Below are 15,535 nucleotides of genomic sequence, written 5' to 3'. Positions count from 1 at the left end.
TCAGCATTTTTTTATAGTTGTTTCTAAGGATAACTAATGTCTTAATAGGATAAGAGGAACTATTATTTCTCACAGCCCTTGCAATCTGAAACTGTTTTTTGTAAACTGAAGCAATCCGAGTCATGACAGATTCTCTTATCTTCTAAAGGATAAAAGATCTTTTTTTTTTTTTTAAATGGTAGTCATCCTGTAATTTAACAATCTCAGTTTGTGTTTGTGCTCGAGAATTAAGATCCAAAAAGCTGATTCTTCAAAACTTGACACATCACTGGGTACGAGCTTCTCTCCGACTTGAGGCTTTACTACTACTGCTATCTAGTGCTTCTCATTAGATCTCAAATTGCTTCAATCTTTAATATATTTATCCACAGCATCTCTGCAAAGTTGGCAAATGTTAGAAACCCTATTTTTACGGATAGTGTCTATATTAATTCCCTAAGTGACTTGCCAATGGTGATATAAGAAGTCTTTTTAAAGCCTTTTGGTGGAGTAGGGAACTGAACTTGGTCTCCTAAGTCCTAGGTTTGTGCCCTAATCACTGTTCCAAATAACAGATTCCACTTAATATACCTTGAGTTACACTTTCAAAATTAGGAGTAAAACAATCTGTCAAAATCCCTTTGGGAAAACGTGGCTGAAGGGCAGAAATTCACCTCCAGGTGTTGATGATCACTGTCTGTAAAAGCCACTATAAAACTAGAGAAACGAGACCACCTTAAAATAGAAATTGCAATATAGTCAAACACATTGCCCCATCTAGAAGATGAGTGTAAAATGACCCTCCAGATCATTACCATCCCTACCATTCAAAGTCTCCAGGCAAAATCACTTAAAATTACAGAAAATTTACAGCCTGGAGTATTTCTTACCTTGTCCTTAGCATGTCTGGGGGAAGTGAAGATCACACCCTGTTAAATGAGGTACGGGAAAAACTAAAAATATTCCTTATCCCCAGAACTTGGTTGGTCATAAAAAATTCCCAAAAGAACAAAGATTGCTGATGAAAACTTTTCCATAAGCAAATCAATGAGAGATTCAAGCCCTACTCAGAAAGGCACTATAGAAAGGGTAGCTCAAAGGGGCAAATGTATATGCAGGGCTAATGGAGTACATTTATTTGGGAAAATAATACTAGAGGCTTGAAAATAGGGATTGCCTGGTGTTATTTACTAGTTATAACATTTAACTTAGAGATGAGCAGGGCAAGACCATTTGCAGGTTTACCCCTCTTTGCATGCTTAACACCCTCAATTCAAATACAGATTCAAAGCCCCGTGAATCGGACTCATACTTAGAAACCAAATTTCTTGGAGGAACACTAAATCAAACTGAGATAAACAGTTACTGAAATCCAAATCCTGGAAGTTACTTTTAAGGCGAGCCGTATTCCATACACAGCTTTGATAAATGTTTTGGTGGAACCCCTGTCAGGCCCATCTAGTCAATCCCCTTCCCTTTCTAGGGTCTCATTTGAAAATTTGTTATGAAAAACTGCACTATTGGTTTTGTGATTGGGCCTAAATGTCCCAGGATAGTGATCTTCAACTCTCCTGGATGGTACGTAGGACTTGAGTAAAAGGATCTGAGGTTGAGCAGAGAAACAGGTTTACAGTGCAACAGAATTTGCTTGGTGGCCTGGTCGCTCTTTTTTGTTTGCTTATTTGTTAAAAGGAACAAAGATTCTTTCCAGTTGCATTTCATAGGTGTTTTCCCTTTGATCTTTTAAATCTGAGTATCTCTATAGTTGAGACGAGGTTTCACATGACAGATTTTCTTAGCTGTCCACTGAAACTGGTAGTATGCAAGCCATTTAAATTACAACCACTAACTTTCAGTTTTGGAAAGTTAGGCCTAAGACAAAGAATAATATAGAAGTAAAACTTGCTTTATATATTTCTTTCTTTCTTACCAGAAAACTATTTAGTGAAACTATGCTGACCAACTTCCCATTCAGTAGCATATGTGTTCTGAATAGATCAGGCTTGAATGGCTTTTAAATGACTATTTTGTAAACCCACTGATTAAATCAGGTGCCTTTCCTGTGGCATGTTACTGAAATCTCACCGGAAAGAGTTTTTTCTGTATAAATGCTTATCTGTCTCTTACCAAATTCTGCAAATACTAGGTTGGGACTTTACCAAAATGGAAGACATTTTTCTTCCCATGCCATACTGCCTGGCTGAGATCAGTGGAAAATGAGTAACTATTGTCCAGCATGCCTACCGCTATTATGGAAAGGTACAATTTTTTTCTGTGTTTTTTTTTTTTTTTAAGTGAACTGAAAGCAGTATTTTAAAAAGCAGATAATGGATTCTTCACTGTAGCAAAATACCATTCCTAAACAGGCAGTAGCATACTAAGGAGGCTGCATAGTCCAATGGGTAGAGCAAATAATTAGTAACTACACCATTCCTGGGTTCTAATTACTTCTGATTCACTCTGACTTTGTGCCGTTTCCTTGAGCATCAGCAAGAAGGAGGAACAAGTAATCAGAAGATCATGCTGAAAGCTAGAGGCTGTCACTGAAATTTCATAAATAAATGTGAACAAAACAAGGATGTAGATGGACATAAAATAAACTTAAGTCTCTCTCCTGTTTTTCAATTACTAGCTTGAACAGATGGAACTTGAAGTTCGAGAAATTCCCGCCCAAAGCCGAGGAATGTATAGCAGCAGAATGAGGAGCTACAAACAAGAAATAGGAAAACTTGAAGCTGATTTTGTGAGTATATTTACGTATGATAAAGGATGGCATTTAAGACAAAAAGTATCTTAGTGTAACTGTGTTCAGAGTGAAGTAATCACTTTCTTCCATTTCCCCAACTTTCTTCAATCAACTCCACATGGGCAGACTTTGGGGGAGAGAACAGTCTTAACTCATGCAAGGGTGGAAAGAGCTCTCCTCTCCCTGTCCACAAATGCAATAATATCTGTGCAGAGTTCTTATGTGGGAAAGAACCTCCCTAATTGTTTGCTAGTCTGCAGTCCCAGTTAAACTCTGCAGAACCCTTGCTCCTACCACTGTGTGTCCCCTGTCCCCCACCCAGTCTCTCTCTCTGTCCACACTCTTCTAGCCCCGCTTCTTGGCAAGGACTCAATAGCAGACCGTTGTAGTTATACTGTGAGAAGTCACTTAATTTTATAGGGTATTATAAACTTATGAGACTAGTACGAAGTATCATGTTACCAGTTATAAACTACACTTTTTAAATGAAATGAATCTCAACTTCACTTCATTACTCAATGTCCATGATTTCTTTTCCTTTTATGTTTGGATGCTCATTGACTATTTTGCAAATCAGTTAGCCTCAGTGGATCTTTCAGGTACCAAATGCAAACTAGCATGGTTCTCCTGTCCGGGTGCTTGTGTTATGGCCTGCAAGCCACCAGTCCTGTTTCTTTTGACTTAGAAATAGTGAACGGACTTGTGTACACACAAAATTGCTTCTAAAAGGGCTGGCTGAACACTTCAAAGCCACCTGCTATTTCTTTCTGGGTGTACGTAATACATGTGACTCTATAGGGTAAGCAGCTTAATGCTCCATTGCATCCCAAGGTTTGAGCACCAGGCTGACAGACAGTGCTATCTGTAGTTGAGGAGTGAACTTTACTATGTATGTTGAGAACCCTCTGTGTTCCCATGGAAACTCCTTGCCCCTTTCTCACCGCCTGCCATGCTCTAAACAGCTAAGAGAAGGGAGATTGGCTATGTCACCTTCACAGGGAGAAGAAAGGGAGAAACTGGAATTGAGTACAAGGTGAGGGCCCACTGAGAACAGACTGGGATCTTTATAATGATGAAACATGGTTGCTTGGGGGAAGAGAAGGAATTAGAGTGGGGGCCTATGACTAAGCAATAGAAAATAAGTGATGGAAGAGCCTGGGATGGGGATGAGGGAATACAAACAGCGCAGAGAGAGAGAAGAAAAGAGGGAATAGATCGAAGTGATGGAAAAAAACAAGCAGGAAATTTACCAGAAAAGTGGAGGAAAAGAGTAAAGGATGGAAAAGAGAATGAAAAAAGCAATAGTTATGATTAGAAGTATGTTAAGAGAGCTGAATGGTTCAGTTCACTGACACGCCACTATAGCTAAGGTGGCACAAGCATTTGCATTCTAATACTTGTTTTCAGACACTGATAACTTTCACAGGTTTTCACTTACTGGGCTGAGATTCTTTCAGTCTTGCTCTTTACCCAAAGGTGAAGTTTCAGGAAAGTTTATGTAACCAAGGTTTGGCTGTGCGTTCGAGGAGACAAGGGAGGAAAATGCGGCATAAATTCTCTTGGCTTTTTGAGCTGCTCTAATAGTATAGTGACTGGGGGGAAAACAGCTGAAAATTTTCATTGAAATGGAAATGCCTTTTGAATACTCTGGTGAAAATCATCTTGATTGAGTTGTGATCTGTTGGTTGTAAGCAAAGAGTTTACAGCCTAATAGGAGCGCTAGATGACATCTGGAAAATTCACTTTACTGCAGCTGAGGGTAAGTTTCTAACTGGGAACACTGTTGGCAGTTTATGAGCAGGATTGTCTTACAGACTCACTTCTTGAGGTTCACTGCTCTTCCAAAAGAAGCATGCACATGTAAGCTGACAGATTTAGACATCGTTCTTTATAAGGGAAACTCAACCTCGATCCCATTTACGTTGGCTACTCCTACCCTTCCTTACTGGGTGAGGGAAAGCGAAGCTGTAAGCGGGTATTTATCAATCAGCAGAATACCGGGGCTAGAGCCTAGTACTTCATTTTGGGACTAAACACAGGGGCTCAGAAGATTTTTGTCTGATTTTTAAACTGAGAGGACTTTAAACCAAAGCACGAGTCTGTCTTAATCAGTTCTCTTCCATGTTTTGTAATGTAATGATTATAGCTGTGGATGGCCCTCTCTTGGCCACTTACCTATGTAATTTAAGTAGAAGGATGTGAAAGCTGATTTAAGACTAATACTGTCTCTCCAAAGTGAATTGCATAAAGCATCTGGATCAGCACGTCTCTCAAACTTTAAAATGAATGACATAACTGGGACTGCAAGTTCAATTTTATACACTTTGTAATGAAAAAATCTATTCTGTCAACTTTTTTGTATGCCTGACAGAGTCCTGAAAACTTACCCCGGCTCAAGCAGTTATTGAAACCAACATTTTGGCAACATTCTTAAAACTTAAGAGCAGGATGCATTAATTCTGCAGACTGTTAGATCCTTTATTTATAAAGGAGAGGGCATTTAGGTTGAGTGATGGCAGACTATTTCCAGATGGAAAGTCCACTTGTATTTAGGTTGTGCTGGGCAAAGTGGCGAGAGACTGGGTTGACACTGGACTGTGAATGGTTTCCTTTACCTCATTGTGTGACATTGTCATATGGTCACTGGGCATCTTGATGATCGGATGATACTTCTTGTAAACATTCATAAATGTTCTACACTTGCTAAGTCTTGAAGTATATTTTGAAATTATATGAATCTTTTAACCTAGTGCAGTCACACTCTAAAAGGTGACTCTAAAAACAGCCTTGCAGGGTTTTGTTGATTGTGCCTCATAAGCTAACTTCCAGATCACATATGAACGGATCACAAATACATGTTGTTGTTTTTTTTTCTTGGTGCCAGCCTTGCTAGCTGAACCTGAGCTTTCAAAATCTGACTGTTCTTTTCTACACATCTCTGCAACAAAGATCATGCAGTCCGAACTAATCTTCCATATGCATCTGTGCAGTTTTAAATTCAGATTATGCCCCTAGCAATCCCTGTGCACCTTCACAGTTTTCAGTAGGATTGCACAAATGTAACGGATAGCTCTGTAGTTGCAATAAATGATGCCCGAGAAGGAACACCATCTAACTCACTCACTCTTTGCTGTGTTGGCTCTGCAGGACTAATGAAACTTAAAAACAATAACTTATTTTTGTCATTCAAGTAAGCAGATTCCATGGGACTCTGAATAGATACAGGGGCAGATGCAGATGGTATCGTTTTTTATTAGTCGCCTCTCACAGTTTAAGAAATTCCAGCCATTGAGGGTCTGATTCTGATATCATGACTTGAGTTGTACAGCACCTTATTCCTAAGGAATCCCATTAATTTCAAGTAAGTTCCTTACTTGTGTAGTAGGATACTATTCATCATGAGTAAGGACCTGAGAAGCTGGCCCATAAAAGGTCAAGCTATATTAAAGTTTCATACTAAAAATACCATCAGTAAACTCTTACACTGCCCTTTTATGTGGATACAAGTAATGTAGGTAAACTTTAGTGTTAATAGCTCTTTTAAAATGAAATACATCCTAGTGAGTATCAGCTAGGAGTGAACCTTTATTGCTGTTGAATCTGTAATGCTAAAGGTAATGTAAAATATCACTACTTGTTTATATTGTGGAATGTGCTTGCAGCTTATAAGAAGTACTTGTGGCACCTTAGAGACTAACCAATTTATTTGAGCATAAGCTTTCGTGAGCTACAGCTCAGCATCTGATGAAGTGAGCTGTAGCTCACCAAAGCTTATGCTCAAATAAATTGGTTAGTCTCTAAGGTGCCACAAGTACTCCTTTTCTTTCTGCGAATACAGACTAACACAACTGCTACTCTGAAACTTGCAGCTCATGTGTGCCATGGTAAGGCATAGCTTATCTAAAGGGCTCTATCTTGTGGCCAAATGTGGAGTTGCATGCTGCTTGTTTTTTGCTTTGCAGAAAATCTCTTAACTAAAGCCTTGGGGCCATCTCTTAAAGTAGCACTCAACTTGAAATCCACTCACTTACAAGTGGCTTCAGTTACTATATCTGCCTCTCAGTCCTTCTGCCACTGTCTTTGGTTTTCCAGTTGCATTTGTTAATGTTCTTTTTCTCTCCCTGCATGCTGTGTGAAGGACCCACCTGAATAGTGACAAGAGACTATGACTGGCTTTGTTATCAAATGCTCAGAAGTCTAAAAGTGGGGAAAAAAGTCTTTTTCTGTAAACTTTTGGTTACTGTTCTTAGATAGTAATACCTCAGAGAAAAATAGAGCATGCTTAATTAAAAAAAAACACTTTTCTCTGTTTGACAATATCCCTTTAAACACTGATTTTTATAGAACTGGCTGGCACAGATAATGGGATACTGACCCTTTTCATCTGAATCCATCCTAAATTGGTGTTGGCCGCAAGTTCTAATTCAGAATTAGCACTAACTGAAAATTATTATTAATTTATTTGTATTACTATAAAGTCTAGCAGCCCCAGTCATAGACCGGGACCCCATTGTGCTAGGTGCTGTTGCAAACAAAACAAAAAACCTCCTTCCAAAAGAGTGTACAGTCGGAGACAAGAGATAGCAGATACACAGGGAAGTACAAGGAAACAATGAGATATTGGTCAGCATGCTAGGTTGTTGTTCAGTTTCTAGCAAACAAGTATCCATGTTACAGAAATGAGTACCAAATAACCATTACTCAAAACTGGGCTGAACAGATCTATCTAAAACTGCCAGCATGCGTTCCAAAGAACAGCAGACGTAGGACGTTTGTCTACCATTATTCCCTCAGGATTGGATTGAGACAAAACTTTAATGGGGGCACTTTGGACTGTTGCCTCTATTGTTATATCTTTTCTGTGGCTAAACAGAGCAGGGTCACGAGGTTTTATTTCAGCATGTTCCAAAGGTAAACGTAAATATTTTTTCCTCCACTCTAGGAAGTCTACGTATGTGCATGTTATGTAATTTTTATTTTTTACTTCCAGTCCACATTGCTTTCACATGTGCATTTTGCAATACTGGCTGCATGTACTGTGGAGAATTTTCTCACTGGAAAATACTTTCCTTCTGCGTGCAGTGCCAAAGTTGAGCTAGCCACCCCAAACTGCTCTATGACTGTTGGTGCCTTCATGAAATAAATCTTGCAGGTCTCCTTACTAAATGAGCTTCCCATTCAGCACCGAATAATGTGCAGAGCTACAAGATACCTCACCTAACTGAGAGGTACTTTAACTGGAAATTTAGTGGACAGTATTCTACATAAAGAACGCTTCTCTGTAGGAATATAAATAGTTGTTAGTGCCAGCTGTCCCAGTTTGGGTATTTGCGTAAATAAAAAACCCTACAACCACAGTTTACACAGATAAAGAGGGCACATAAGCTACATTTTTGTCTTGATCTATACGCTAATTTTCTTGTGTGCGCATACTCTGCTTGTACATACCATTTTACACATTCAAAGTACTGTGGAAGCATTCCAGTACATTTGTTTCTCAGTGTTTTTATCAATGGTCACTGTATAATATTAAAACATTGTATGTACTGTAGCTGATTGTTCCCACGGCACCCTTCATATGTCACTTGCTGTCTTGACTTAGATTATGAGCTCTTCGGGACAGGGACTCAATTTGTATGTTTCTGTAGAGTGCCCGGTACAATGGGGCCTTGACCCTGGTGGAGACTTCTGTACTGAAACACAAATCTGAAGTACAAAAAAATCAATACATGAAACAATAATCATTCCTTTAACGCCCCATAACTATTGCTGAAGTAAAAACGACAATAGAACACTTTGAATATCAAAGGAAACTTAAATGGAAGATATGTAGAGAAGAAGGTAGCATTGTGGACAAATACGTTATGCAAGGATTTTAACTGTTACAGTAAAAAAAACTATTTTGACGTTCTTGCACTATTGTAGCATAGCTACATTTTGGCCAATAGCTTGATTTTTTTTTTCCCCCAAACTTGTAACGGGGGGAAGTCTTTCCAATTGTGATGAATATTACAAAAACAGCTCCTATCAATAAGCTTTAAAAATACTTAAAAGGTTGTCAGCGAGGCCATATCAAGGAGGGTTATGTCAGCTGGAGTTAGCTTTTTGTCATGTGACTTTAGTAATAAAGTACCATTTGAATCCAGAAACATTGACCTGGACCATGGTAGTAAGTACACCAGTCGAATCCTGAGTTATCAGATACTACTTTCATGCTCCCACCCCTAGTCCACTCTTGTGCACCCTTACTGGCATCCATAGTACTATGTGGGAAACAAAAGAACATTTGCCAAACGGATTAGGTAGTGCCAGATATATGTGAGCCTGAATCCCCTTTCATTTTCTGGTTTAATTCAGATATCTAGGTGAACTCTTCTGCACCACCTTGTTGCTGATACATCATGTTTTCAATTGATTTGTAAAATAGCAAGACAGTGTTTTCTCTTGCGTATTTACAAATTGTGTTTTGAGCAGATGTAAAATAAAATGCAGCTTGGAGCTGCATCTACTTTTAAAAAAAGAATTAGTCAAACTTAAGCCCCATCTACAACAGGAAATTGACTGATTGCAAACAAGTTGTTTGACATTTCTGAAATCATTTTAATCTTGTTCTCACTAGTAATAGAACTGTTTTCAGCACAGGTTCAGAGGAGAATAGGTGCCGAAGGCAGTTTTACTGTTCATATGGACACGATGAAGCTGACCTGACAAATTTCAAACTCTCTTCTTAAACTGATTTTCTTCATTGTTTGGTAGCAATTAAACCATTTTCGGCCCTAATTCAGAGGAGCATATTACATTAAAACGTCTGTACTGGGTTCGTTTCTTACTATGAAAAGGTCTTGTTGCATGTCACCTGTCTTCAATCATTGTCAAACACGCTTTTCTTGGGGAGAAGAGAAGTTTATTTTAATCACTTTAAAGATGGGGATGAAATCTGGACTATTGACAGGTTTTTACTTACAAAATGACTTAGACTAAAGGTGAAAGAGGGCCATGTGGATTTATTACTGTGTTTGTGCATGTAGGGGACTCTCCACCCTTTGATCACCTCTTCTCATGCAAAAGGTTGAGAATGCCCCTGGTATATCACTGTATGCTCAACAAGTGCCCTGTGTGGAAGGAACAGAGGAATGGCCGTTCTCTTTATAACCATCCTCTGCAAAAATCTCCTATAGGAGCCATGTTGCTAGTTGGGGCCAGGAGCTGTGGTGGGATCAGCAGGGTACTGCATACTCTCCAGATTACTGAAGTTGTGTGGCCTTTCCTGTCTTTGTACTGTTAGTTGCTCCCCGTCCCCAAAATACTCGCTCTTACAGACACACTGTCAGGAAAATTCAAGAATCTCATGAGGTTTTTCCATACCTGTGTCCTCCTTTGTGGGTCTCTCATGTGGGAGGAGACTAGCCATGGATTCCCATTCAGTAAATTATATCAGTTTTAATATCAGTTAATTAGATATGACACACAGGGGTTGTGAGAAAGGGGAAGGAGATACAAAAGATTACTCTAGTGTTATCCAAGCCCCAAACTGAATTTTTAAAGGGAAGCTAAGCTGTAGAGTAACCTGGCTCAGTAGTAAAGCCTTAGGTACCTCTAGGGATCTGGAAAATCCACTCCCCTCTGCTTGCACTTTGAGAAAATTTATGGCGTGTGTGTGTGTGTGTGTGTGAGAGAGAGAGAGAGAGAGAGAGAGTGAGAATAATAGAGCGGCTGGATGGAATTATTTCTCTGTGAAACTTACCAGTGATGATTCCCTCTTCTTAGAGAGAAGAGTGAAAAAGAAGAGTTAATATGCTTCATTTATAATCAGTCTAAGGGGTTATCATCATCTGAATTGAGATTCCTTAGGGACCAGTTGAATGAAACAGCTTTTATTTTTTGTTTTATAAACTTTAGGTATTATTTACAAAGATTTCTTCTGTGCTTGGTCAGTAAGCTATGTCTAGTAATATGATTCTTAACAGGGGTGATGGAGAGGGTTGGGGAGGAGGGGGACAAGTAAAACTGAAAGTAGAGAACTGGGGTTATTGCTCATCTGATGAAGGAATATTAATGCTCTCAACTAATTTCACCTTGATATTCTTATACAGTTCTTAATAAGGCTATTCAAAGATGTACAAAAGTCTTCACTGTGCCAACATGCAGGCATCTTGTTCTGGAAGAACCATCTCTAGAGCCTTCAGTTTCCATGACATTATCATTTTTCAGTCTTGGAGGGTGTCAACAACTGTAATGCCAGTGTGGTGATGGTGATTAATGACTTTAATAAACCTCTGCCCCTCAGCAACTGGACTGACTCACTTATTTCAAATAAACCTATCATCAGATAGTGACTGAGGGATCCTGGTGACCTGTCTTGAATTTGAACTAGTGATCTAGAGATGAAAGGCATTGGGACCCATGACAGGCATTGTGTCTCCAATGAAACATCCAGTGCATCCCAGTTTTCTTTCTTTGCACCCACAAAAAAGATACTGCATCAGAGTAGGCCTAAAATCACTCAAATTTAGCATAAATTCCCTTGCAATGTAATTCAATGCCATTTAGTGGAAAATCAGTATGATTGTAATTTGGACTCTAGTGCAGAAGCGGTGTTGATTTCTGTCACCTGTCAATCTGCTCTGTTACTCAATGTATAAAGATGCCTGGATGTTGGCAATGACCAGACTTTCGTTCACACCATCCTACATTTTTGTTTTCCCATCCGTACATAATAGTATATGTGTTAAATCTTCCTTTGCTCAGCAAAGCTTCAAATCTTTTGCTTGCTCTTGTTTGTTTGTTTGTTAGTTCACATTGGCAGAAATGGCATCCAATCTAGTTAATGTACTTCTAACCACCCACAAAGGTAACTTCATATAGAGGAAGTGTGATTCTGGTGGAGGAATGTGACTATAAAACTGACATCATGGCTTTAATATTTTATTCTCTCTCAGCAATTCCTTATCTGAGTGAAATGATACTCTTCTACCTGTAGCTCCAAAAAGAATCAAGCTGTTTTCTTTCTGCCTCTGATATCCTCACCAGTAATAAAGTTGGAACTTAGCTGTCAGTTGTGATGATGCATGAGGCAGAACAGAATCTCGCTTGCTCTCCCATAGTCACATGGGCTCCCTGGTACTAATAAAAGTAGAAACTTTTTGTCTCAGGAAATGCTAGTAGCTGGCAAATTGAGCAAGAAATATCAGTTTTACATGGTCACTTTTCTGATTATATTCACGATGTTTAAAATTCCTTAATTAGGGTATCTCATTTGTGTTTGGCTACAGAATAAGGAGAGACATGAGCTACTGATATAGCTAAAGCTAAGGAGCAGATAATGTTTTGACATTAGAAGGATTAGTTACTGTATAGAGCTTTTTTAACTTCTCTTTTAGTTTGTTCAGTGACTGACACTAGATGGCACTGTTTGTTTGCAAAGCCAGTGTTTTTTTTTCTTTCCTTTTTTCTGTTTGGTAGTAACTGAAATTACTGTTTCATGAATAAAATATTTCTGGTGGGATTTGCATTTCTATATTGGCTGAAGATACTGTGTTGTATGTTTTATTAACCAGCCCAGTGCAACTGTCAGCCTATTAAAGAGATCCAATGGACCCTGTTTAGCTAAATAAACTAAATAAATCCAATTCGTCAAATTGTGTTCCTGGCTGTTTGTTTTCCATTCTTTTGATGTACAGTTTATTTTAAGTTAAAGTTGTGTAAGTTTAAAAATTAATGGGGAAAATAGAATTTAGTGTTTGGAACATGGAAAGACTAATTGCTATGGTCAAAAATAGCTTTGCTTTTAAGGTGAAGTTGCTCTTTGGCAAATGGTGAACTTTTTATTGATGACTGATTAACTGTCCCCTGGCAAAAATTGTTTTGATAAATAAATGGTGTATGGCCTCTTTTATCTGCTTGTTGAAGTCTATGTGGCTTTCATTAAACAAAACTTTAAATAGGAGCATAATAGTTACTTTTTAAAAAATCATGCATAAACAATTTTATTGCAAAATGTGTGGGGAGGATTAGTATTGATATGCTTCCCATCATATTTTAAGGAGGTATATTTTCTATGTTACTGAAATAACTATTGCATGATAGTAGTCATTTTACAAAGTAAATAATACTGATGCTACAAAAATGCTGTTGGACTATTTCTTTATATTGTATGTTGCGGTGGTGATACTACTATTGAGTATTGAAAATCTTTGTTCATTATACTCTACTATTTCAGAGCTGTTTTACTTAGCTTGTTTTTACAGCAGAATTTTGCTATAGATTCCTGTAAGGTGAAGTATATATTTTGTGCTAAAGCTGTTAACATATGGAGAATTATTCTATGAAGCCTCTTTAAAGATTGTTGTCAAAAAGCAAATATATTTCTAGTTTTGTTAGCATGAGAAGGGGGAGGAATGGTGATGAGTGGTAGCTATTTTCCTTTCTGGTGATTTCCCCAGTGCTGTTTTTGAGATGTTCAGTATTAACTTTTGCATGTTTTCCAGGAAACTGAACTTGCACAGTACCATGTATTGCATAGTTGTACTTCTGTATTCTTGTGTTACCAAAAACGGAACACTGGGTTTTAATACAACAAAACCCACGTTTCAGTTAAATTGCTTTTTTTAGTTTTCCAGATAAATCCATGATATAATGGAGTAAAAGCTTTTGCTAGGAACTAAATTGTATGCCTAAACTTTGTAGTGTTAAAGTTTGTCAACAGAAATCACGTGATCAGTAAATTCTGCTGTCTCTCTTTTTTCATTACTATACTGGAATATTGTCAAAGTTGCTGTTCACTTTAAAGAGAAATTTTACAGATATTTCTGAAAACGCTGTCAATATTGAGTGAAATACTATTTTTCTATACAGATGAATTCCTGAAATAAGTTTGAGTCAAATGCAAGTCTAAGTCATTCTATTTAATTGCTAAAACATACAAGTGTCAACTTGTTATCCCTTTGATGTAGCCAGCTGATTATGTATACAGCATTGATATGCCATATATGGCACAGAAGTAGAGGGTACTTTCTGCTATATTTTAGCGTTACATAATCTAGTAGAATTAGATGATGTGGACAATACCTTGAAATGGACATGTGTTTTTATTCATATGGGAATATGTCCTTGCTTTTCAGAATGAGATTGGTGAGGGCATGTGGGTTAGATTCGTTGTTCTCCTACTGATTATTCCTGATTTTTTTTTTTTTTTTTTTTTTTGGACATACCTCTACTCATTGGGATCAGTAGGATCAGAGTTCCACTGTGCTAAGTGCTGGAAACAAACGCAGAACAAAATTATGGCCCCATGGAATTTACAGTCTGACATTGACTTGCAATGTGCACAGAGTTGGAGAATAACTGGCGACTTCAGGAAATTCAGTTTCAAAAATACATATTCTGTGTATTATGCGTACCTATTATGCGTACCCGCGTAACTTTTGTGTACATTGATAACAAGCAGACCAATAGACTTGGGCCTCTTTAATCCTTCATCTCCATTTTGTATTTGGTATCAGGGTAGCCATGCTGTGAAAATTAGGGGCATTCTAGCACTTGACAATCGTTGCGGTGGCCTCGCTCATAAACAAGGGGATGCTCAATACCAGAAAAAATTAGAAAGGGCAGAAGTGTAAAAGTAGACATTAAACAGCCTTTTCGCCAACGTAGATTAACAGGTCAAATCCAGACAGAGTTGGTTGAACAGGAAAACTGTTGCCATCTGATGGTTATTAATGCCTGATGTGAAATGAAGTTGGTGGCCTCAGTCCACTTCCCAGTGGACAGGTGTTCGCATCACATATGTGCCACTGTTGGCAAACTTGTCCTCTGTGTTATGGACTGGGACATAGACAATCTGGCTTACTAGTCAGAGCAGGAGTTGGGTCTAGTGGGCAGAGCAGGCGTCCAGGTTGTGGAACAAAGTCAAAGGGCAGCACCAGAGTCAACTGCCAATTACCAGAGCCAAGGGTCAAGCCAGAGTCGGAACCAGGAATCAAAGCTGCAGATCAGAGCTGAGATCAGATAGCAAATGCTGGATCCAAGGGTCAAGTCCGAGTCAGAATTCGGAGGCCAGGGTTGGAATCAGGGCTGGCAACTGATGATTGGAAGCAAGGCATAAGGGCAGGAGCTGGAGGAAAGGCAAGGATCAAGCACTCAGCATGAGCATGGTGGGAACAGGAGCGAAGGAAGGGGTGAGGCAGGAGCAGAGCAGGAATAAGAAATGTCTGGGTGCAGGAGGAGACCGGCATGAGCAAGGTCCAACTGAGCCACAACAGGAAATCACCATGTTGCTCAGATAAACTTTCTGTGCCACCTCCTGGCTTAAGAAGTGTAATTGGACCAATTGATGGAGCTCAGTGTTCCTCCAATCAGGGGTCCTGTGGGTGGCACCTTGGCTGAGGTTATAGTCCTTCTGGTTTCTCCGACCACCAGGTTTTAGCAGACATTGAGTGAAGGCCAGGATGCGAGTGGCTGTCTGGGGACTCCCAGGCCTGGGTTCAAGATCTGGGACATCACACTCTGCTACAGTGACTTGACCAAGTAGGATACCTCATTACTCACTCACCCCAGCCTTGGTCTCTTTTGGTCAGAGTGGAAACACATTATCTAGGCTGTAGGGAAAGGTTCTGTTCAGCTGCTACACCTGTTCTGTAGGGAGCCCAGTACAAAAGCCTGTTGAAGTCAAAGGAGACAGATTCCTATTGTGTTCAGGTGGGCGTTGATCAGATCCTACATAAATAGAAAACTACAGTATCTAAGGATGTCTGTATAGCACCTTTCAGACCCATCAATTCACGTGCACAAACCTTTGTTCTAGGTTTAAAT

The 15,535-nt window shown here is 39.0% G+C and overlaps 1 protein-coding gene across 8 annotated transcripts in view; it reads left to right on the top strand.

Moving 5' to 3' along the window:
• The window catches only part of VTI1A (vesicle transport through interaction with t-SNAREs 1A), a 360,190-nt gene that overhangs the window by 18,011 nt on the left and 326,644 nt on the right, over window positions 1-15,535 (top strand). For all 8 annotated transcript variants that reach the window (XM_073354362.2, XM_073354361.2, XM_078853877.1 and 5 more), the window contains exon 3: window positions 2,612-2,722. In XM_073354362.2, the coding sequence (XP_073210463.1) occupies window positions 2,612-2,722 (111 nt within the window). The remainder of the gene's footprint in view (window positions 1-2,611; window positions 2,723-15,535) is intronic.

Source organism: Lepidochelys kempii, chromosome 7 (genome assembly GCF_965140285.1).
Source record: "Lepidochelys kempii isolate rLepKem1 chromosome 7, rLepKem1.hap1, whole genome shotgun sequence".
Taxonomy (NCBI): domain Eukaryota; kingdom Metazoa; phylum Chordata; order Testudines; family Cheloniidae; genus Lepidochelys; species Lepidochelys kempii.
Note: the sequence above shows the minus strand (reverse complement) of the source record. Positions and strands in the feature narration are given on the sequence as shown.